The 25,373-nt window shown below is 41.1% G+C and overlaps 1 protein-coding gene across 2 annotated transcripts in view; it reads right to left on the reverse strand.

Annotated features, from left to right (window-relative positions):
* LOC134207733 (G1/S-specific cyclin-D2) overlaps positions 1-25,373 on the reverse strand; it is a 298,976-nt gene that overhangs the window by 130,832 nt on the left and 142,771 nt on the right. For both annotated transcript variants that reach the window (XM_062683587.1, XM_062683588.1), the window contains exon 3: positions 18,864-19,085. In XM_062683587.1, coding sequence (XP_062539571.1) covers positions 18,864-19,085 — 222 coding nt within the window. The remainder of the gene's footprint in view (positions 1-18,863; positions 19,086-25,373) is intronic.

Below are 25,373 nucleotides of genomic sequence, written 5' to 3' on the forward strand. Positions count from 1 at the left end.
ATCTTCCATTGAAACTGCGAACAGTTTTGTTGACGAAATAATCGAAAGATTCCCATCATAAGCTCCAAATGTCTTTCGTTAGAAGTCGCCGCTGTTTTCCGTGCCATTATGCATCGCGAGTGTCTTTCGTGGAAGCCGTAGAAGGTTCCTGTTACTGTACTATGAAGGGAGAGATTGCACCCCACTGGAGGTCGCTGGTGGGTGTTAAAGGCGCTAAGAATCTTAACACACCTTCGCCCTCATTTGAGTGTGTTTCTGTTGCAAAATACATTTACCAACAGAAAGGAAAGAACGCGTAGAACCTTGCCTTCTGTGCTCCAAATTTCAATTTCAAGCAATCATATAAAATGTGTTCCCAAGCAACTCTCCATTAAGTCAAAAACAGTATGGAATATCCCTTTTCAACCATAAATCATCTCGTGAAACTCGTGACATAACCCTTAAAAATGTACGCTGCACCAACTCTTGAGAACACGGCTATCAGGACAGGACCCCCGATAACGACGCGCAGTTTCTCCGGCGCAGAAAAAAAATGCGATAAGCTCACTCTTCCACGCCTTATCAGCAGCATTATTTACTGCTCGTGGCGATTAGGAATAAAACATATTCATAAAAACAGCTGATTGGCGCCGCCTTCAGCTAGTCGCATCCGTTCTTTGGACGCAACCGGGCGGGCGGGCGTTGTGGGATTCGACTGCATGCAAATTAAACCTTTGACCTCGCGCTGCCTGTCTTTGCAATTCATTCATCATTCGAATGATCGACCGTCGTCGTCGTCGTCATCGAAAGGGACTTCGGATCGGAATTAATCAATTTGGGATTGGATCTTCCGAGAATCCGAACGTCGCTCTGATCGACTGTCATCGCGGTTGAAGGCCTTCAATTAAACCCTCGGACGCGGACTCCCGGCATGATGGTCGCCGCTCCGGTCAAGGTCATGCCACCACGCCTCGATTAACCGCGCCAAGGCAGGCCGTTGTTGCTTGGGTGGTAATTGGCCAAGTCTGGATCAGGTCTGATGCTTAAAAGAGAGGCCTTTAATTGTGCGCAAAATTCCTTAACGGGAATGGGGAAGGGAAAGGCGGGGGCAAGGGCGAGTGCACCCGCGAAGGGAAACATGCTGCTGACATTCGTGGGAATGCGAGGACCTTGTTTTGCGCCCCAGAGAGATTAAGGAGCCGGTTTTGCGCCATCCGAAATTTGGCCGACCGTGCGCGGCGGGGTGGTCAATGCAAATTCGGATAAAACGATAGGGTTACCAGCGAATGATAAGTTTTGAAAATCATTTCAAGCAAATTGATGGAGATGGTAGGAGGAGATGGTAACCCTAATCGCAATGTGTACTCCGAGATTCGGCAAAAACTGAACAACTTCTGCGGAGGAGAATTCCGTTCTGCCGTACACCACCCCACGATCAGATTCGGTTTCCTCCATCCTCGCGTGGTTCGTCCTTTCCGATTTTGTTTTCCATTTCGGCGCTGATAACAAACGGTGTTCGGACGATCCCTTTAAACACGGGTCTTCTCCGGTAACCGAGAAAATAATATATGGATGTTTCGCTAACCGCTTCCTCCTCTCTTCCCGCACTCCTTTCCATCCCGTTCAGAATCCTTTTCGGACCCGACCGAAGGATGAAAAAAGCCACGGTTTAAAGTTTCATCCAATCAACGAACAACCTTCATTCGTCGGTCGGTCGGCCGACGGCATTTGAATGTTTTTGTTCGTCCGAGTGCGGTCGTCGCAGTTGGCGGTGGTGGGGCCGCGCAGCCGACCGAGCAAGGTCCGAATCCTTTTATCTTGACGCGCGTGACACGAACCACAGCTCCGACGATGGACGACGAGAGACGAGAGCCGACCCGTTCGACGAACGAGGTGAAAGAATGCAAAACAAAGATTCGCGATAAACTTCGAAAATTTCGATTCCCGGAATTTTTGCCGGCCACCACAGCCAGCGACGAAATTCGAGAGATTTTGGCAAGGGCAAGGGATGCTGTCGGTGATCAGACGCGGACCCCAAAGCCGATGTCTGAATGCGAACGAATGCGCTCGCCAGGAATAATATTGTTACCCTCGAGATCACCGGTGGGTCACGAAGTTGCATAATTAAGTGAGGTGAAACCTTTTGGGTATTCTTCTCACTTCGTTCTTTGTTTTGGTTGAAAGAAAAAACATTAGAAAAGATTCCTCGAAACCCGATACAGATGATGAAGCCCTTCCCCTTGGCTGAAACGAAACCGCCGGCACCGTTCGGCACTTTCATTCATAAAAGTGAGAGTCACTTAGAAAAACGGCCAACTAGATTGGACTTTTATGACTGACACTGACAACCATTCTCACAGTTCAGCTGGCCTGCTCTGTTTGCACTGCTGTTTAGAGTGCTCATCCAATTTCTATGAGATGCGAAGGAATGCGATCTGGGATCGATTCTTGGAAGGTCCCGTCTCTAGCAGAAGCCCACCGAAGCGATGAATCGGTCATTTCTCTGAGGATCATCACCTGAATCAATTCAATCGTAGCGCCGATTTCGTCGGAAAAACAGATCCTGTATGTAACGATTTCTGTGGAATTTTGCGCAAAGGAGTTCTCCGTCTGACCTTTCTCCACCGGCCAAAAAGAGGAGCGTCAAAAAGTGCAATCTTATCTGCCAGCTCTAATCTTGGTCCATGACTTCACCATTTTTGGTCGCTCTCGCGCGAGCAAATGCGACCGGGCTCGCTTCCCATTCTCATTCGGCGTGTTGATAAATTACCGTAATAAAAATTATATTTTTTTCGGTTTACGTTGATATTATTTATTTAGCACCGCCGCGACACTCACACGATCCTGTGAGCGATGGAAGGGAGAATCGCAGGAGAACACCCTCAGGAGATTAGATCCGGCATTTTTTTTCTTTTCAAACGAAAACTTGAAATTGAGACCCCCTAAAACATATTCGGCAAGGTCGTAAAACATTTGAACCCGAGCAGCGGAATAAGAACTTGACAAACGGGTGTTTAGTGATTGATTGACTCTGATTAGATGACCGCGCGCGCAAGATGGAAGGCCGAAGGATCATCATCGGAAAGTTGTGTGTTTCTGAAGATCGAAAAGCTCACACGCCGAATGAAGTAATGAAAATGCGGGCTATCCCAAACGCTTGTTCTCACCTTCCACCGGCACCGCACCGGACGGTGGTGCTGCGTTGGAAGGGTCAGAGGAACAATCAATCAAAGAAGGCGCTGAAATTCAAACGTCAGATCGGACTGGGCACCTTCTTGGTATTTGGGTGTTTTAGGAGCATCAATGGCTGTCGAGTATTTTGCCGATTTTTTTTCTATTTAAAAATGGAATCACCGTCTTCGACCAGAGGTTGCACAGACTGAACACTTAAGTCATATAGAATGAGACAATGGACAGGACATGTTAGACAACAACTAGTGGACCAGTAGAGAATATTTCGCTTTACGAAAAGTTTTCTCCTTACCTGTGATGGAATCGAATCCACACTCTATAGCACATGCATCTAGACTACTGACGTCGCTAACCGCACGGCCGCGAAGCCCACAGTTAGCGATCATGTTCAAAATGATCAGAAGCTTTTTCATTTAAATGTTAAACGAGTCTACTTTAATGTCAAATCTCAAACTCTTGCAAAAGAAATTTTCGTAGTTTTTTATTTTGCTCATGCAGCGAAACCTCCCTTACTGGATAATGAAGGGACCATCGAGATAGGAAGGTATCGAGATAGGGAACACATTTATTTTTGGCCAAATACCGTTTGGCCAAGTAGTTACAATTTGTTTCCTTATCAAGTGAAGTGAGAAATGAAGTGTTCGAAGTGAAGTGAACAGCGAGAACTGAGAAATGAGAAATGAGATGTTCAAAATAAGTACAGAGTAGAGAGAAGCGAGCACTAAAAAACGGTAGTGAGTATTGAGTGGTGAGATGTGTGCAGTAACATGTGAGCAGTGGAAAGTGAGAAGTCAGTGGCGGGATGTGAATGAAGAAAAGTAAGAAGCAATAGTTACGGAATAAGAAAATGGATGTGAGTAGCGACATAAACAGAAGCAATGAGTGAGAAATGAGATATGGTAATTGGGAAGTGAGAAGCGAGATTTCGAGCAGTGAGAAGTGTGTGGAGAAATATAATACAGAAAGAAGGAAGAAGAATAAAGATGGAAGAAGAATAAAGAAGAAAGAAAGAAGAAGAAAAAAGAAAGAAGGAAAGAGAAAGAATATCGTTTCTTACTTCTCGTTCTCCAGTCCTCACTTCTCACTTTTCCTACTCCCTTCTCACAACTCACTTCTCACTCCTCATTTCTCACTTCTCACTACGTATTTCGTACTTCTGTCTTTGCACATCTCGCTTCTTACCTCCCACTTCCCACTCCTTTTCTCACTATTCATTTCTCACTTCGCACAACTCACTTCTCAATTTGTACTTCTCATTTTTCCCTTTCAACTTATAACTTCTTATATCACACTTCTGACTTTTCATTTCTCACTTATCACTTCTTTTCGAATTTCTCATTTCTAACTTCTCACCTCTAATTTCTCACTACCCACTACACACTTCTCACTTTCAACTTTTCACTTCTCTCTATTTATTTCTCACTTCTCATTTTTAACTTTTCACTTCTCACCTATAACTTTTTATATCTCGCTTCTGATTTCTCATTTCTCACTTATCACTTTTCACTTCTCACTACTACTTCGCCTATCGAATTTCTCACTTCTAAATGCTCACTTCTCTCTTCTCACTTCTCATTTCTCACTTCCCGCTACTTTCATCGCATTTTTCTCTTCTCATTTTTCACTTGTCACTTCTCACTTATCATTTCTCACTTTTAAATTTTCACTTCTCACTTCTCTCTATTTATTTCTAACTTCTCATTTTTCACTTTTCACTTCTCAATTCTCACTTATTTATATCTTACTTGTGACTTCTCATTTCTCACTTCCCACTACTCACTTTTCACTTTACTTTACACTTCTCACTACCTATATCTTACTTTTCCCTACTCACTTATAACTTCTTATATCTCACTTCTGACTTCTCATTTTTCACTCATCACTACTCACTACTCATTTCTTACTTGGCACTTCTAACTTCTCATTCCTCACTTCTTCCATTTCACTTCTCACTTGGAACATGTCAATTCTCACTACTAACTTTTCAATTCTCACTTCTCGCTTATCACCATTCATTTATAACTTTTCCCTTTTTTCACACTTTTCACTTATTTCTGACAACATCGAGTTAGTGAGGGGAAATACATTGAAAAATTACTTCGACTTACTTACTTGGAAAATTACTTAGAATATTGTGTAAGGGAGGTATCGACTGGCGTGTTCCCAGTATGCTAGATTCAAAGGACTTTGACATCGAGTTAGTAAGAGTTCACTGTGTGTGAAACAACGTGAAAACGATATGACCATCGGCGCTAATGAAAGTATTCTAAAGAAGCAAAATTACCATTTTTGGATCCACAAACTGTAAATACGTCACTTCTGAACCATTTCGTTCTGGCCACCATCTCACGTTAGAGAATAAGGACCATAAATTATTTCTAATTGACACAGGCTCTTCGTATGGAGGTTTGTTGATGCAGCTCTGCCGTCTCGTCGTTCCTCGTGGAATCCCAATCGGTAGAAGACTGTCAGAACAAAAGGGCGAATCGTTCCCCCGCAAAAAAAAACAAACGAAAAAGAACATCTGATAAAAATGTCCACTGCATCCGCGATCGCCATCAGACGACGGAACGAATTCAGTTCACTTCGATTCGACCGGACTACGTCCAGACCGGCAACAACTAAAACAACAGAATGGTCGATTCAACGGAATACATTCTGAGGGAAAAAATGACCAATGGAAAGTCGAGCTTTTTACAAGGACGAATACCTTAGTCGATCGTTGAAGTTAAATAGAATGACGGCCATTCCTTTTATCTCTTCTATCACACTTGAAATTCAAAATTTTGAATTTCAATTATTTTACGAGAATCCAAAAGTCGAAATCTCGATAATACTTACAAAACTGGGTAAAAGAATTTCCGTGATTTTGATGCACTTTACCGAGTCATCGATAATTGCTAACAAGATAACGGTAAAATACTGACGAAATTTCGGTAAAATGTTCTACCCAGAACTCAGCTGTTGAATTCTTGCGCAAAGAGAATCTGCTAGCACTGATTCTGGAAGATGTTCATGTTAATATTTTGGGAACACCATACTTTATCATATTCTTGTTAATTAATTGAAATCTAAATACTTAATGATAAAATTCTGCGCCTGCCCAGAGGTATAACAGATCTTTATCAATGTCTACGATACTCCAAACCGTCCTTGAATTCAGATCTTAACATTCAAACCGATCGACAAAAAGATCTACGATGTCCTCGCTATTTTTATGGGTTAGAAAAGCTCCACAGTACCTCGTAACACCATTACAGACACACTACAGAATTCTCTCGACATCTACGACACTCCAAACTGTCCTTGAGCACAGATCTTAATATTCAAAACGATCAACAAGAAGATCTTCGATGTCTCAACTATTTTTATGAATTGGAATAGCTTCATGGGACTTCGTTACACTATTACAGACAAACTACAGAATTTGTTCACCATAAACTACACTCCAAAATGTCCTGGAGCTCAGAACTTAGCATTCAAACCGATCAACATGAAGATCTTCGATGTCTCAACTATTTTTATGAGTTGGAATAGCTCCACGGGACTTCGTTACACCATTATAGACACATTACAGAATTCGTTGAACTTCTACGACACTCCAAACTGTCTTTGAGCTCAGATCCTAATATTCAAATCGATCTGAACTCAAGAATGGCTTGGAGTACCTTAGCTATTCTGGGAATGTTGAATTTTTAAATACTGATGTAATGATGTCTCACAGGGTTTCTACAACTAACACACAAGCTCAGGACCCTATGAATCACACTGTTGGTGTTGTAGACATTCAATATCTGAACTCAAGAATGTTTTGGAGTACTGTTGGTTTTCTAGTAACACTGCGATTTGATAAAAATAGTTCAATTATGTCTCAAGTACCATGGCCAACTTCGTATTAAGAATGAGGCCTCGTAAAACGCTATGTTGTTTATATAGATCATCATGATCTGAACTCATAGACGGTTTGGAAGCCCTAAAAGATCCCAAAAAAAATATTTTCCCCTATATTGCTAGTTTTTAATGGTTTGCATCCGCTTTTGAAGCAGTATGTCCAAAATTTATGTCGAAACAGGACGAAAAAAAAAAATCCGTGTTGAATAAGGCACAAAAGTCTCTTCTGCTGCTCCGCGATTCATGTAGCATGTAAGCATGTTAGATTTGTTGACGATGGTTCCGTTTCTTTGCACACCGTCGGACCATTACTGCTTGAAATAATCGATTGAGGACTTAATAAAGGAATTTATGAAGGACTTCCCTACGGAGTTTATGGAGGTCATCCTGAATGACGAAAGAAATTCCCAAAGCAATTCTTAGGGGACTTCCTTGAGAAATTTCTGGCGGACTTCTTGCAAGAATTTATGACGGAGCGCCCGACAAAAAAAAAATTGAGGATCACCAAGACATATTCAAAAATCGAAGCATTTCTGTTCGAAAATCAAAGAATTTAAATTTCAAGAATTTTTATTCTAAATTCGCAAAAATTTTGTTTAAAATTCGAAGGAATTTGAAGAAATTCTGTTGTTAATACCAAAATATTCTTTTCAATTTAAAACAACTTCTATTCGAATTGCGAAGAATTTCTGTTTGAAATTCGGTTTAATCTTGTTCAACATTCGTAGTTTCTGTTCGAAATTTGCAGCAATTCTCTTCAAAATTCGAAAAATTTCTAATCGAAATTTGAATAAATCCTGTTCGAAATTCAAATTATTTCTGTTTGTAATTCCGAAAATTACTTTTCGGAATTCGAAGCATATCTATTTGTTCGCGCACGGGCAGGACTTCTCTTCCTACGTTGTGTTCAATTAGATTTGAAAGACGAATAAAATATATTATCATGTCGCCATGGCGAAAGCTGAGTCTAAACAGATTTGTTTTCTTCACATTTGTAAAAACAAGTACAGTACGGGCATCTAGGTGTGACAATATATATTACTTTTGCGCAAACACTACTTAATATTCAAAGAATTTCCGTTCAAAATTGATAAAAATTTGGCTCAATATTCAATATTCGAAGAATTTCTGTTAAATTTTGGGAAATTTCTGTTCGAAATTTAAAGAATTTCAGATCGCAATTCAAAGAGAGTCTGTTCCAATTTCGAAGAATTTCTGTTCGAAATTCGCTCAAAGTTTGTTAAAAATTCGCAGAAGAAATTCTATTTGAAATTCCAAGAATATTTATAAGAAATGATTCTTGTCATTCTGTTTGAAATTCGATGAATATGAGTTCGAAACTCAAGAAATTTCTGTTCGAAATTAGAAAAATTTCTGTTCGAATGTCAAAGAATTTCTATTCGAAATTCAAAAGCTTAGCTTGATTGACTGAACACATCGATGTTGCTAGTCGTGATTGGCCGAGAAACAACAAATAGGCACAGTAGGGTGCCACTGAAAATCGACTTTCCGAATTTCAGAAACCCTGATTAATCTACCTAGCGGTGTTGGTGCCTCTCCCGAGCAAAAAATTACAAAAAAATATATATATATATATAAATTAGTCTTTTTTAGCGTGTTTAGGGCAAAAAAATTGTATTTTGACCATAAGTTTTGATCCCATAGTACGATCTGGCCAATTTTCAATATCAAACAATGGAACAGGACTCCCCGTCCTGAAACCTGTAATTATTTCGCATTTTTAACCTGCAAGTAATTCGGACAAGTTTCAAAAAGTGTGTCTACAAAATTTATACACATACACACATACATACGCACATGCAGACATCACCTCAGTTCGTCGAGCTGAGTCGATTGGTATACAACACTATGGGTCTCCGGGGATCCTATCAAAAATTCAATTTTGGAGTGATCATATAGCCTTTCGGTACAACTTTGTTGTATGAGAAAGTCAAAACGGGTAGTGCTCAAAAGTTTCATCTCCTCTTAAAAAAGATCCTATGCTAAATTTCAGCACAATCGGACTTCGTTAAGTGTTTGACTAAAGTGATCAAAGTTTGACTTTTTTTAAACAAAAATAAAAATTCGTGTCGTTACGTGTCTTCTCTCCTCTTGGAAAATTTTCGCATTTCAAAAAAGTCAAACTTAGAACGCTTTTTGACCAAAGCATGACCTTAACAAAGTCCGATTGAGCTGAAATTTTGCATGCGGACTTTTTTTGAGGAGATGAAACTTTTGAGCACTACCCGTTGTTGAAATTCGATGGTCAAATTTTTTCCCATACATTCCATTGGCACATTCCATAATGCACAGCTTATCAATCGAATAGTCCTCTTAGAATAAGAAAGCTATTATCACTGTACATGATTTGAAGTTCCATTATTCGAGAAACCAATAACTATGTCGGCCTTGTCCTCACAGTCAATTTAGGATTCGGCGTGTTTGACACTCATTGCTGCAAGAGACTGAGGATTCCTCTGCATCTCCATGAGCGCCACGGGAAAGGAATACGGAATGTTTAGTTGTGAAGGTAATTCATGGGAAGTCACCTTGGTAAGCGACTAAATACTTATTGTGAGCGTAGTTATTCTAAAGACACGAAGACGAAAGCCGTTTTCAGAATCAATTCCACGCGAATTCAATGCGCTACGTTTAATAAGCTTCTACAGCACGATCAAACCCGCTATAATTATTTGTCTGCACTTCGATGCAAAAATATTTCTTTTCATTTCGTGTACTGACTCTATTCGGAGAACGTCTATTCGAAATTCGAGGAATTTTTGTTCGAAATTTGAGGAATTTCTCTTCAATATTCGAAGAATTTCTGATCAAAATTTGGAGAATAGAAATTCGTTTGAAGAATTCTGAACGAAATTCAAAAAATTTCAGTTTGAAACTTGTACAATTTTGGACAAATTCTGTTCGAGTGTCAAAGAGTTGGATATTCGAAATATCTGTTAAAAACACGGAGACTTTCTGTTCAAAATTCGGAAGTACAAAATACGGAGAATTTTTGTTCGAAATTCGATCAATTTCTGTTAAAAATTCTAAGAATTTTTTTTCGATATTTAGCATATTTCTGTTCAAAATTCGGAGGGATTCGAATAGCTTTTCGAAATTTAAAAGGTTTCTGCTGGAAATTCTAAGCATTTCTGTTCGAAATTCAAAGAATTTTTATTCGATAATTTGTTTTTTTTCTTGTTGTTTGGTTTGGTTTGGTTCTTTATTATAGACCTTTGAACCGTATTGGTTATTCGGGTCCGTTAAAAACAAAAGAAAAAGGAATAGGATTACAGAGTTATTAATTCATTTTATCACTGTTACTGATTTCTTCATCTGCTTCTTGGTTTTGTTCATCATGGTGGTGTAGGGTTGTATCTCAACGATGATATTATTAAGCATGATTCGTTAAAGCTGGTGTGTACTTCTTATATGAAAGAATTTCTATTCGAAATTCGAAGAATTTCTGTTTCGAATTTAGTGAATTTCTGTCCAAAAATCGGAGAACATCTTTTCAAAAAATCGGGGATTTTTTGTTCGAACAGTCGAGGAATTGCTGTTCAAAATTTAATAAAACTCTGTTCGATACTCAAAGAATTCTGTTCACAATTAAAAAAAAATCTGTTCGAAATTCGGAGAATAGCTAGATTTTCGAAATTCGGAAGGTTTGTGTTCGAAAATTTAAGCATTGCTGCAGAAATTCGAAAATAGAAATTCTGTTCAAATTTTGAAGTTTTTATGAAGTTCGATTAACTTCTGTTTGAAATTCAGAATAAAAATTGTCAAAAAAAAAAAGTTGTACGATATTCGAAAAAAATCTGTATAAAAATCATAGACTTTTTGTTCAACAATGGGAGAATTTCTGACAGAAATTCTCTAATTTTTGTTCAAAATTCAGAGAACTCTTTTCGCAGCAGGGACTATGTCCAAGGGCTTGACGACCCCTCCCCATGGCCACTGCGAGTTAGGGGCCTGCCTAGGATGTGGTGGGGTTTGACAGTGGGCTCTGTTAAACCTCTACAAAAAGCTGCATAAGCTGTCCATAAGCAGGCCCTATCAAACCCAGTCAACACATGAACGTATATGGTGTCGTGTAGGATGCTGAAGTGCAGGCGATGGAAATACTTTTCTACACAACATGTATGTATATCGTCTCCAATTTAGCATCTTGTATTGCACCATGTGCGATTTTATGTAGACTGGGAAGCGACCGTGTGCCGCTCAAAGCGCACAAGCCCAACACGAGTGCCAACCGGCACATCAGGATTAATACCAGTGAGATCCTGATTACGGTATACTGGTCAAGGCAAGTGACAGACACGCGCGCGTGAAAGTAATGCAAAATAAACGACATGTAAAATGAACGTAAAATTACATTCTTACTTAACGTCAAATAGAGATAAAATAAGGGTTGCTGAATAACATTAGCTTTCCGATTACTATCAATTATTTTCAATCTTAATCCCGTTTCTTTTTTACTTTTCTTACGTTAATGAAATGATAACGCGGGCGCCCAATCCGAAATTCAAATGAACTATCGCTCACTTTGAGCGATTGATTGTTTATTCTCGCGAAGAATGAACAATTGAACAAATTAAGGAAATGCTAATACTGCTGTGTAGAAGTTTCATAGGTCACATCACTTTCCATGGTGAATCCCGATCTATGTTACTGATTACCCCACCCAACTAACACTACTTCCTTCCCGTGGTAAATGTGGAGATGCAGAGGTATTCTCGGTCTCTAGTAGCAACAATTACCACACACTCACATTCCCTCCCTTTCCCAACTGACTGTAAGTACTTGGCCGGCGCCGTTATTGATCAATATTTGCGAGCTGCTGAAACGTGCACTTCGAGAATAGTTGGTAAATCCCAACCACTATTTACTTGGATCGTAATGCAATTTGCACCAGTTCTGATCAATCACGGAGTAGCAACCATTGATATGTACAGTCAGTCTAAGCTAAGCTCTGAGCTAAGCTAAGCTAAAATTCAGAGAACTCTTTTCGCAATTCACAGAATGTTTGTTCAACATTCGGAGAATTTTTGTTCGAAATTTGGAGAACCCGTAATTTGGAGCATTCTGTTCAAAATTCAGACAATTTCTGTTTAGAATTCATAAATTTTTGTTAGAAATTCAAAGAATTTCTGTTGTAAATTAGGTCAATTTTAGTTCGGTTATTTTTTCGAAAATTCGAACAATTTCTGTTGAAAATTCATCAATTTTCAACAATTAGTCTTAGTTAGTTCCAAATTCGAGGCAATTTCTGCTCGAAATCCGAACAATTATTTTTCTAAATTAAAACAATTTATGTCTGAAATTATGTTATGTTCGAAATTTAAATTATTGTTCGAAATTTAAAGAATTTCTGTTCGAGGGTCGAAGAGTTTTTGTTCGAAAATCGAAAGATTTCTGTTTGATATTTAAAGAATTACTGTTCAAAATTGGGAGGGATTTGAACTGCTTTTCGAAATTTGGAGGGTTTCTGTTTAAAATTCTTCAGAAATTAAGGCTTCCGAGCCTCTTGAAAGGAGGCTTCCGAGCCTCTTGAAAGGAGGCTTCCGAGCCTCTTAAAAGGAGGCTTCCGAGCCTCTTAAAAGGAGGCTTTCGTGCCTCTTGAAAGGAGGCTTCTGAGCCTCTTGAAAGGAGGCTTCGAGCCTCTTGAAAGGAGGCTTCTGAGCCTCTTGAAAGGAGGCTCTGAGCCTCTTGAAAGGAGGCTCTGAGCCTCTTGAAAGGAGGCTTCCGAGCCTCTTGAAAGGAGGCTTCCGAGCCTCTTGAAAGGAGGCTTCCGAGCCTCTTGAAAGGAGGCTTCCGAGCCTCTTGAGAGATTTTAAATATTTGTATCGTCCTTATGCTGGAAATTCAGAACAATTTTGTCTGATTTTCGAAAAAATTATAAATTACAGAATTTCTGCTCAACAATGGGAGAATTGCTGATAGAATTTCTCCTGTTTTTGTACAAAACCCAGAGAACTCTTTTCGCAATTCACAGAATGTCTGTTCGAAATTTGGAGCAGTTCTGTCCGAAATTCTAAGAATTTCTGTCTATAATTTGGGCAATCGAGCCTTTTGAAAGGAGGCTTCTGAGCCTGTTGAAAGGAGGCACTGAGCCTCTTGAAAGGAGGCTTCTGAGCCTCTTGGAAGGAGGCTTCTGAGCCTCTTGGAAGGAGGCTTCTGAGCCTCTTGGAAGGAGGCTCTGAGCCTCTTGGAAGGAGGCTTCTGAGCCTCTTGGAAGGAGGCTTCTGAGCCTCTTGGAAGGAGGCTCTGAGCCTCTTGGAAGGAGGCTCTGAGCCTCTTGGAAGGAGGCTTCTGAGCCTCTTGGAAGGAGGCCTGAGCCTCTTGGAAGGAGGCTTCTGAGCCTCTTGGAAGGAGGCTTCTGAGCCTCTTGGAAGGAGGCTCTGAGCCTCTTGAAAGGAGGCTTCTGAGCCTCTTGAAAGGAGGCTTCCTGAGCCTCTTGAAAGGAGGCCTGAGCCTCTTGAAAGGAGGCTTCTGAGCCTCTTGAAAGGAGGCTCTGAGCCTCTTGAAAGGAGGCTCTGAGCCTCTTGAAAGGAGGCCTGAGTCTCTTGAAAGGAGGCTTCTGAGTCTCTTGAAAGGAGGCTCTGAGTCTCTTGAAAGGAGGCTTCTTAGTCTCTTGAAAGGAGGCTTCTGAGTCTCTTGAAAGGAGGCTTCTGAGTCTCTTGAAAGGAGGCTTCTGAGCCTCTTGAAAGGAGGCTTGAGCCTCTCGAAAGGAGGCTCTGAGCCTCTCGAAAGGAGGCCTGAGCCTCTCGAAAGGAGGCTTCTGAGCCTCTCGAAAGGAGGCTTCTGAGCCTCTTGAAAGGAGGCTCTGAGCCTCTTGAAAGGAGGCTGAGCCTCTTGAAAGGAGGCTTCTGAGCCTCTTGAAAGGAGGCTTGAGCCTCTTGAAAGGAGGCTTCTGAGCCTCTTGAAAGGAGGCTCTGAGCCTCTTGAAAGGAGGCTCTGAGCCTCTTGAAAGGAGGCTCTGAGCCTCTTGAAAGGAGGCCTGAGCCTCTTGAAAGGAGGCTCTGAGTCTCTTGAAAGGAGGCTTCTGAGTCTCTTGAAAGGAGGCTTCTGAGCCTCTTGAAAGGAGGCTTCTGAGCCTCTTGAAAGGAGGCTTCTGAGCCTCTTGAAAGGAGGCTTCTGAGCCTCTTGAAAGGAGGCCTGAGCCTCTTGAAAGGAGGCTTCTGAGCCTCTTGAAAGGAGGCTCTGAGCCTCTTGAAAGGAGGCTTCTGAGCCTCTTGAAAGGAGGCCTGAGCCTCTTGAAAGGAGGCTTCTGAGCCTCTTGAAAGGAGGCTTCTGAGCCTCTTGAAAGGAGGCCTGAGCCTCTTGAAAGGAGGCTTCTGAGCCTCTTGAAAGGAGGCTGAGCCTCTTGAAAGGAGGCTTCTGAGCCTCTTGAAAGGAGGCTTCTGAGCCTCTTGAAAGGAGGCTCTGAGCCTCTTGAAAGGAGGCTTCTGAGCCTCTTGAAAGGAGGCTTCTGAGCCTCTTGAAAGGAGGCCTGAGCCTCTTGAAAGGAGGCTGAGCCTCTTGAAAGGAGGCTCTGAGCCTCTTGAAAGGAGGCTCTGAGCCTCTTGAAAGGAGGCTTCTGAGCCTCTTGAAAGGAGGCTTCCGAGCCTCTTGAAAGGAGGCTTCCGAGCCTCTTGAAAGGAGGCTTCCGAGCCTCTTGAAAGGAGGCTTCCGAGCCTCTTGAAAGGAGGCTTCCGAGCCTCTTGAAAGGAGGCTTCCGAGCCTCTTGAAAGGAGGCTTCCGAGCCTCTTGAGAGATTTTAAATATTTGTATCGTCCTTATGCTGGAAATTCAGAACAATTTTGTCTGATTTTCGAAAAAATTATAAATTACAGAATTTCTGCTCAACAATGGGAGAATTGCTGATAGAATTTCTCCTGTTTTTGTACAAAACCCAGAGAACTCTTTTCGCAATTCACAGAATGTCTGTTCGAAATTTGGAGAAGTTCTGTCCGAAATTCTAAGAATTTCTGACTATAATTTGGGCAATTTCGAGCCTTTTGAAAGGAGGCTTCCGAGCCTCTTGAAAGGAGGCTTCCGAGCCTCTTGAAAGGAGGCTTCCGAGCCTCTTGAAAGGAGGCTTCCGAGCCTCTTGAAAGGAGGCTTCCGAGCCTCTTGAAAGGAGGCTTCTGAGCCTCTTGGAAGGAGGCTTCTGAGCCTCTTGGAAGGAGGCTTCTGAGCCTCTTGGAAGGAGGCTTCTGAGCCTCTTGGAAGGAGGCTTGAGCCTCTTGGAAGGAGGCTTCTGAGCCTCTTGGAAGGAGGCCTGAGCCTCTTGGAAGGAGGCTTCTGAGCCTCTTGGAAGGAGGCCTGAGCCTCTTGGAAGGAGGCTCTGAGCCTCTTGAAAGGAGGCTTCTGAGCCTCTTGAAAGGAGGCTTCTGAGCCTCTTGAAAGGAGGCCTGAGCCTCTTGAAAGGAGGCTCTGAGGCCTCTTGAAAGGAGGCCTGAGGCCTCTTGAAAGGAGGCTCTGAGCCTCTTGAAAGGAGGCCTGAGTCTCTTGAAAGGAGGCTTCTGAGTCTCTTGAAAGGAGGCTCTGAGTCTCTTGAAAGGAGTCTTCGAGCCTCTTGAAAGGAGGCTCTGAGCCTCTTGAAAGGAGGCTTCTGAGCCTCTTGAAAGGAGGCTCTGAGCCTCTCGAAAGGAGGCTCTGAGCCTCTTGAAAGGAGGCTTCTGAGCCTCTTGAAAGGAGGCTTCTGAGCCTCTTGAAAGGAGGCTTCTGAGCCTCTTGAAAGGAGGCTCTGAGCCTCTTGAAAGGAGGCTTCTGAGCCTCTTGAAAGGAGGCTTCTGAGCCTCTTGAAAGGAGGCTTCTGAGCCTCTTGAAAGGAGGCTTCTGAGCCTCTTGAAAGGAGGCTTCTGAGCCTCTTGAAAGGAGGCCTGAGCCTCTTGAAAGGAGGCTTCTGAGCCTCTTGAAAGGAGGCCTGAGCCTCTTGAAAGGAGGCTCTGAGCCTCTTGAAAGGAGGCTCTGAGCCTCTTGAAAGGAGGCTCTGAGCCTCTTGAAAGGAGGCTTCCAGGCCTCTTGAAAGGAGGCTTGAGCCTCTTGAAAGGAGGCCTGAGCCTCTTGAAAGGAGGCTTCTGAGCCTCTTGAAAGGAGGCTTCTGAGCCTCTTGAAAGGAGGCCTGAGCCTCTTGAAAGGAGGGCTGAGCCTCTTGAAAGGAGGCTTCTGAGCCTCTTGAAAGGAGGCTCTGAGCCTCTTGAAAGGAGGCCTGAGCCTCTTGAAAGGAGGCTTCTGAGCCTCTTGAAAGGAGGCCTGAGCCTCTTGAAAGGAGGCTCTCTGAGCCTCTTGAAAGGAGGCTTCTGAGCCTCTTGAAAGGAGGCTGGAGCCTCTTGAAAGGAGGCTTCCAGGCCTCTTGAAGGAGGCTCTGAGGCCTCTTGAAAGGAGGCTCTGAGGCCTCTTGAAAGGAGGCTCTGAGCCTCTTGAAAGGAGGCTTCGAGCCTCTTGAAAGGAGGCTTCCAGGCCTCCCGAAAGGAGGCTTCCAGGCCTCTTGAAAGGAGGCTTCCAGGCCTCTAGAAAGGAGGCTTCCTGAGCCTCTTGAAAGGAGGCTTGAGCATCTTGAAAGGAGGCTTCTGAGCCTCTTGAAAGGAGGCTTCTGAGCCTCTTGAAAGGAGGCTTCTGAGCTCTTGAAAGGAGGCTTCTGAGCCTCTTGAAAGGAGGCCTGAGCCTCTTGAAAGGAGGCCTGAGCTCTTGAAAGGAGGCTTCTGAGCCTCTTGAAAGGAGGCTTGAGCCTCTTGAAAGGAGGCTTCTGAGCCTCTTGAAAGGAGGCCTGAGCCTCTTGAAAGGAGGCTTCTGAGCCTCTTGAAAGGAGGCTTCTGAGCCTCTTGAAAGGAGGCCTGAGCCTCTTGAAAGGAGGCTCTGAGCCTCTTGAAAGGAGGCTTCTGAGCCTCTTGAAAGGAGGCTTCTGAGCCTCTTGAAAGGAGGCCTGAGCCTCTTGAAAGGAGGCTTCTGAGCCTCTTGAAAGGAGGCTTCTGAGCCTCTTGAAAGGAGGCTTCTGAGCCTCTTGAAAGGAGGCTTCTGAGCCTCTTGAAAGGAGGCCTGAGCCTCTTGAAAGGAGGCTTCTGAGCCTCTTTAAAGGAGGCTTCTGAGCCTCTTGAAAGGAGGCCTGAGCCTCTTGAAAGGAGGCTTCCTGAGCCTCTTGAAAGGAGGCTCTGAGCCTCTTGAAAGGAGGCTTGAGCCTCTTGAAAGGAGGCTCTGAGCCTCTTGAAAGGAGGCTTCCAGGCCTCTTGAAAGGAGGCTCTGAGCCTCTTGAAAGGAGGCTCTGATCCTCTTGAAAGGAGGCTTCCAGGCCTCTTGAAAGGAGGCTTCTGAGCCTCTTGAAAGGAGGCTTGAGCCTCTTGAAAGGAGGCCTGAGCCTCTTGAAAGGAGACTCTGAGCCTCTTGAAAGGAGGCCTGAGCCTCTTGAAAGGATGCTTCCTGAGCCTCTTGAAAGGATGCTTCCTGAGCCTCTTGAAAGAAGGCTTTCGAGCCTCTTGAAAGGAGGCTTCCGAGCCTCTTGAAAGGAGGCCTCCGAGCCTCTTGAAAGGAGGCTTCCGAGCCTCTTGAAAGGACGCTTCCGAGCCTCTTGAAAGGAGGCTTTCGATCCTATCCACAATACCACGGAAAGGAAGTTTTGTTTATTGGGTAGGGTATATAAACTGAAGCATAGATCGAGAATTCACTAGGGAAAGTGATGAAGTCCATGCCACATTTTTTATTATTTGAAACGAGCCTGGGATAAAACACACGACTTCCTGCTTGTGAGACTGGAGCGGTAGTCACTAGACCACCGAGCTCTGCATCACCATTAGCAATGAGCAATTTGCACAAATTCGTAGGTGGTACAGGCCTGGACTATTGTATGAGCGTATCAACACTTTACCACAGATATTGATTTGTGGTCAATCACTGTCTCTTAGATGGAAGCAATGCGCAAAAAAATATGTTCGAAAAATTTCTTTTCAAAATTCAGAGAAACTCTGTTCGAAATGTTTTTTAATTAGGAGAATTTTTATTTATAATTAGAAAAGTTTCGTTCGAAATTTGGAAAGTTTTTGTTCGAAATTCTAAATTTTTTGGAAAATTTTTGTTCCAAATTGAGAATTTCTGTTCGAAAGTCGAAAATTTTTTATTCGAAATTGAAGATACGGAAATTTCTAAACGAAATTCGAAGAATTTCTGGTCGAACTTTTGAAAACTTTATTCGAAATCCTGAGACTTTCTGTTAAAAATATGAAAAATTTCCGTCTGAAAATCGAGAAATTTTTGTTCAAAATTCAAAGAATCTCTGTTCGAAATTTGATTTTTATTGGAAAATTTCTATCTAAAATTAAGATTTTTTTTTCAAAATTGTGTGAGGTTTTGTTCGAAATTAAAAAAAAAATCTGTTCGAAATTGATAATTTATTTCTGTTCGAAATTGAAAATACGGAAATTTCTATACGAAATTCAAAGTATTTCTGATTTGAGACTTTCTGCTCGAAATTCGGAGATTTCCTGCACGAAGTTCGGGAAGGTTTCTATTCAAAAATCTAACAAATTCTGGTTACGAAATTCGAAGAAAAAATCTCTTTTCAAATTTTGAAATCTCCGGATAAATTCTTAGGGAAATATTCGATCTATATTTCAAAAATATTTTTACAATCAAGTGGTGGAATTAAATGTGAGAGTACGAACTCGTCTTATGAAGAATGAAGGCGTTTCACTAAAAGCTCCAAATTATTTTCAAATTTAAATTGTCCGTTTATCCGAACATTTAACAGTAATATAAAACAAATGAAAACCATTGAATAATTGTCTAAATAATAAAAATAGTAGAAAAAAGCAATCCATACTCACAATAAGATCCTTTTTGGTGATACTGTGATCGGTGTAGAATACGAGCAGCTCCACCGGCAGTGCCTTGTAGTTGGGCTCGCGCAGTTTAGATGCCAGCAGCAGGCAGGCGGTGGCCAGGATCTGTAGGTGTGTCTTGCGGATCGGTATCAGGCTGAGAAACCGATCCATGTAGCTGAGTGCGAGCAGGCAGACCTCTTCCTGGCAGTTTTGTTCTTCGCATACCTGGAAAAAAAAATGGAAATGGAAAAATACAGACGGTTGGGATGAGCGAAAGTTAGTTAGCATCGCATCGGTGTTGTTTGCCCAACAATGAACTTATTAATATTCAATCAACTGTTGCGGGCCGTAGAGGTAAAGGCGAACTCTCGAGCGCTGGCTGGGTCGGCGGACCACTCGGCAAAATGTTCAAATATTGACACGCACAAGCGCAACATTGTGGTTACAGAGTTTTAAAAACTCTGCGCGCTTGACAGGCGAGTCGACGGAACCTTATCACATCCAGCGTTCATCTTCATCGCCGTCGCAACGCGGCAAGCAATGGAACAAGTCACAGGACCCCGAGAAGACAGCTGTTGGGACAGCGTGTTTCTCACGTCCTTTAAATGCTTCGGCAAATATTTGCCAAACTGTTCGTACCGATCGGTCGTTGTCGCGTTTCGCAGATAAAAAAAAACGATGGAAGTTGTAGTAGGCGAGCAAATGGATGTTGGAGCAGTGTTCCAGCTCAGAGTTTGAAAGAATTTCACCGCCAGCGAACTACGCCGATGCAATGGCGGAAGCGGTTATCTCGAAAAAACCGTTTCATCCAAACTAAACATTCACGTAGGCAGGGGGGTGCCATGCAGCAGAACTCAAATAGTCGATCAATGCGCGAATAAGCGGTGGAATGCGGTGAGGCAGATGGCGCTAAAGGCCGGCGTAGGAATGACATTTACCAAGCCGAGTTGGCACAGCTGGTTTGGGTCGATCGGGATGCGGGTCGGCAAAAGTCGAAGGCAATATTGCGCAAATTTGCATTGCCGCCGTGCGGTATTGCATGGATTAGTGCACAAATTAGCAACAGGTAGAGAGTGCGCTATCAATGCAACTGCCGTTAGGTTCAGGCGAGGTCGCTGACACTTCCGCGATGTCTGGACTGGATGCGATCATGCATGGGTTTGAAGTTTGGCATTGCGGTGTGTGGCTGTTTGAACAAGTGCGAAAATCGATCGACTCTGCGGAACGCTCAATGCTGAGTCGATTGACACGGTGATCATTAAGCGATCATAAAACTGATACTCAGCTGGCAAATTATGGATAGGGAAGCTTCAGCGTACTAAATCTTGGCAATCATTCCCTCGTTAAGGTCTCTTCTGTTTTGTTAAAAAATGACGATTTTTTTTCCAAAATTTGAATTCCATTACAACGAAATAAAAGTTGAAACGGGCGCACAGATGTTCCACCGAGAGTCATTATTCAGTCATCCTTCGCCTCGCAAAGAAAGTTAAAGCAAAAAATTGAAACCACTTCCATCGTTGCACGATTTCGCCCCAAGAAATGAAAAATGACCAAATTTTTGTCATCGTTTGCTCACCGCCCCATTTGTTACAATCAGTCCCGCTGCACATTGCCAATGCATAAATTAAAGTGCTGATAATAGGCCATTAAACAATTTCTGCCCACTTTGGTACCGCTTCTTTTGGAGGAAAATGCACCAAAGGGTATTTTTTTTAATGTTTTCTGTTAGATGAGTTTAAGACAATTTTTAAAGAATTGTAATTTTTGTACATTTTTTTTTCATTGTTTACTTTAATTCGCATTTAAATCGTTTGAATCTTCGTACCAGAAATGGTAGTTCTTCAAATAGAAAACATCAAAGGTAGGAACGATAAAGAAATTAGTTTCGCCTTTCAATATTCACACTCATCGCTCTGTCATTGTCATTTCGACAAGCTCATCATGCTGGCTCCTCGCTGCCTTTCCTTCTCCGTCCGAACCTCACAACGGGCGTCCCTTTGATCTTCTCACTTCGCTTCGCAAGCAACTGCCTCGCCTCGTCCGACTTCTTCTGCAGTTCCAAACCCTTCGTCGTTTGGGCACATGTTTGGAGAAAATAATTATCGATCATTTATTATTGCACAATTACACGATTTATTGTGTGATTTAATTCGCTTCGTTTTACCCTTCCAAGTGGCGTGACTCTTCTGTTCCGCTCCGTTTCCAACTTGGGTCCCGTCTGCTACCACCTTTTTTATCGCACTTCTCCGTGGTCTCCTGGTCGCGCCTGCTTTTCAACAAACGCGATTCGAACCGGTTCCTCGCCCAATTTCCCTCCTGCGGAAAATATCTCCCAAATCGATCGTTCGAGGCTGATCGATCGATCGATGGACCGCCGGTACGCGGATCGAGTGGCCATCCAATGATACGAGCAAAAATTTCAAACACGCAGCCCATTATCGAAGGTCTCCCCACGGTTCTCTCGCTCTCACACGGTAGTGTGCTCCGGTTCTCCGCCTAATGTTCCACTGTCGGAATCTCTCAAAGCCCGACAATGGCAATCGATCGGATGGGGAGACGCAGGTACGTAAAACAGGAGGGGGGTCGCGTCTCACTTGATAATAATAAGCTGGACATGATCAAGATCGTGGCCGTCATAATTTTGGCTAATGGGTCCAGAGATGTGCGAAGACGCGACGAGCAACGACGATTCACGATTTATGGCGGTGATGCAACAAAGTAAGGACGGTCTAAAGGTGCCTCACCGCGGGAGAGATGTGGGAGATTGTTCGGGGATTTTGAAATACGAAGGTTGTAAGGACTGAAAATTCGTTGCGGAATTTCCACTAAAGGTCTTCCTGAAATTTTCTTCGAAGTTTGGCGAATTTCTCTTCGTAAATCGAAGGGAATCTCTCTGAAATTCGGAGAGTTTCTTTTCGACATTTGGGGAGTTTCTTTTCAACATTTGGAAAATTTATCTTGAAAAATCGGAGAATTTTTCATCAAATTTGGAGCAAATCTCTTTGAAATTCGGAAACTTCGAAACTCGAAGAATTTCTCTTCGAAATTCGAAAATTTCTTTTCAAAATACGAAGCGTTTCTCTCCAAAAGCGTTTCTCGCGGAAAATTTCTTTTTGAAACTTGGATAATTTTGGAAAATTTTCGCTTCAAAATTCGGAGAGTTTCTCTTTAAAATTCAATTTCTACAAAATATGGAGAATCTTCGCGATATTCGGAAAATTTCTGTTTGGAAAAGAATCCCTTCAAAATTCGAAGAATTTCTCTTTGACATTTGGAGAATTTTTCTTCGAAATTCGGAGAAATTCTCTTCGAAATTTGGAAAAAATTCCATCTATTTGAATATTGGAGAAATTGATCCTTTTGAAATATGGAGAATCTCTTCAAAATTCGGAGAATTTCTTTTAGAAATTGGAAAATTTGTGTTCAATATCCGGAGAATATCTCTCCGACATTTGGAGAGTTTCTTTTCAACATTTGAAAAAATTCTCTCGGAGAATTTCTCATCGAATTTGGAGCAATTCTCTTTGAAATTCGGAAAAAAAATTCATCGACACTCATAGAATTTGTCTTCGAAACTGGAAGAATTTCTCATCGAAATTCGAAGCATTATTCTTTGAAATTTCGAGAAATTCTCTTCGATATTCGAAAAATTTCTCTTCGAAACAGAAAAACTCTTTTCAAAATACGAAGCGTTTCTCTCCAAAATTGCGGAATTTTTTTTTTGAAACTTGGATTATTTCGGAAAAATTTTCCCTTCAAAATTCAAAGAGTTTCTTTTTGAAATTCAATCTCTACAAAATATGGAAAATCTTTGCCAAATTCGGAGAATTTCTTTTCGGAAAAAAAAACTCTTCAAAATTCGAAGAATTTCTCTTTGACATTTCTTTGACATTTGGAGAATTTTTCTTCGAAATTCGGAGAAATTTTCTTCAAAATTCGGAGATTTTCGCTTTGAAATTTGGAAAAATCCCATCTATTTGAAATTTGGAGGGATTCGTTCCCTTTGAAATATGGCGAATGTCTTCGAAATTCGGAGAATTTCCCTTCGACATTTGGTGAGTTTCTTTTCAACATTTGAAAGATTTTTCTTCTAAAATCTGAGAATTTCTCTTCAAATTCGGAGCAATTCTCTTTGGAATTCGAATAAATAATTTATCGACATTCGGAAAATTTGTCTTCGAAACTCGAAGAATTTCTCATCGAAATTCGAAGCATTATGCTTTGAAATTTAAAGAAATTCTATTCGAAATTCGAAAAATTTCTCTTTCAAACAGAAAAAAAACAGAAGCGTTTCTATACAAAATTGCGGAAATTCCTCTACAAAATTCGGAAAGTTTCTCCTCAAAATACGAATAATTTTCCATCAAAATTCGGAGAATTTCTCTTCTAAATTCGGAGAGATTCTCTTTAAAATACGATCTATTCGAAATATGGAGAATCTTTTCGAAATTCGGAGAATTTTTCTTCAAAGTTTTCGACATTTGGGGAATTTCTCTTCGAAATTAGGAAAAAAAAAATCGTTCGCTTAAAAATATATCTCTTCGAAATTCGGATAATTCCTCTCTGAATTCGAAGAATTTCTTTTCGAAATTCGGATAATATCTTTGAGAAACTCGAAAAATTTTCTTCGAAATTTTGAGGAATTCTCTTCAAAATTTTGAGAAATTCTATTCGAAATTTAAAAATTACTCTTCGAAATTCAGAGAATTTTTCTTCAAAATTTAATCTCTACGAGAATCTTTATGAAATTCGGAGAATTTTTCTCTTTGACGTTTGGAGATTTTTTTTTCTAAATTCATAGACATTCCCTCCAAAATTCGGAGAATTCTTCTTCGAAATCTGAAGAAATTCCATCTATTCGAAATTTGGAGAAATTCGTTCCCTTCGAAATATGGAGAATTTCTCTTCGAAATCGGAGAATTTCTCTCCGGAATTTGGAAAATTTCTTCAAATTTTGTAAATTTCCATTCGAAATTAAAAATTACTCTTCAAAATTCGGAGAAATTCTCTTCTAAATTCGGAGAATTTGTCTCCAAAATTCTAAAATTTTCGCTTTGACATTTGGAGAATTATTCTTCGAAATTCGGAGAAATTCCCTCTAAAATTCAGAGAATTTCTTTTCGAAATTTGAAGAAATTCCATCTAGGGTAGAGAACCATTTGGGCAGCACCCCCTATTCCCGTCCACAACGTTCATTACTCTATCGCATTACAATCGAATTACTTGTTTTTTTCGTACATGGTTAGTTTTTGTCGATATCTAGTGATGTACAAAAAATCAGGCCATTTGGTTGGAACGCGGTCGAGTTATTAACGTCGAGGACGGGAATAGGGGGTGCTGCCCAAATGGACCCGCTCCCTATTCTCCGGAATTTGGAAAATTCAACAAATTTTTGGAGAATTTCTATTCGAAATTCAAAAATTACTCTTCGAAATTCGGAGAATGTCTCTTTAAAATTCGATCTCTACGAAATATGGAGAATCTTTGAGAAATTCGGAGAATTTCTTTTTGATATTCAGAGAATTTTTCTTCAAATTTCGAAAAATTTCTCTTTGACATTTGGAGTATTTTTCTTCGAAATTCGGAGACATTCCCTCCAAAATGCAGAGAATTTCTCTTCAAATTGGGAAAAATTTCCATCTATTCGAAATTTGGGGAAATTCGTTCCCTTCGAAATCCGGAGAACTTCTTTTAGAACTTGGAGTATTTGGAAAATTTATTTTCGAAATTCGGAGAACTTCTCTGCAAAATTCGAAAAAAAAATTCATCAAAACTCGGAGAATTTCTCTTCGAAATATGGAGAATCTTTTAAAAATTCGGAGAATTTCTCTTCGAAGTTCGGGAAATTTCTTTTCGACATTTGGAGAATTTTTCTTCTCAATTAGGAAAAAAAATCGTTCGCTTCAAAATGTATCTCTTCAAAATTCGGCTAATTCCTCTTTGAATTCGGAGAATTTCTTTTCGAAATTCACATTCGAAGAACTTCTCTTAGAAATTTTAAGGATTTCTCTTCAAAATTTTGAGAATTTCTATTCGAAATACAAAAATTACTATTCGAAATTCAGAGAAATTCTCTTCAATATTCGGAGATTTTCTCTTTGAAATTCAATCTCTACGAAAAATGGAAAATTTTTGAGAAATTCGGAGAATCTGTGAGAATCTTTTTGATATTCGGAGAATTTCTCTTCAAAATTCGATGAATTTATTTTTGACATTTGGAGAATTTTTCTTCGAAATTCGGAGACATTCCCTCCAAAATTCGAAGAATTTCTCTCCAGAATTTGAAAAAATTATTTTCTATTCGAAATTCGAAATAAATCCTTTGGAATTTCAGAAAATTTCTCTTCGAAATGCTGGGAATTTCTTCAAAAAATTTCTCTTTAATATTTGGAAAATTTCTCATCGACTTTCGGAGAATTTCTATTTGAAACATGGAGAATTTCTCTTTGAAATTCGGAGAATTTTTCATCGAAATTAGAAGATTATGTTTTCATAAATACGATAAATTTCTCT

This window comes from Armigeres subalbatus, chromosome 1 (genome assembly GCF_024139115.2).
Source record: "Armigeres subalbatus isolate Guangzhou_Male chromosome 1, GZ_Asu_2, whole genome shotgun sequence".
NCBI lineage: Eukaryota > Metazoa > Arthropoda > Insecta > Diptera > Culicidae > Armigeres > Armigeres subalbatus.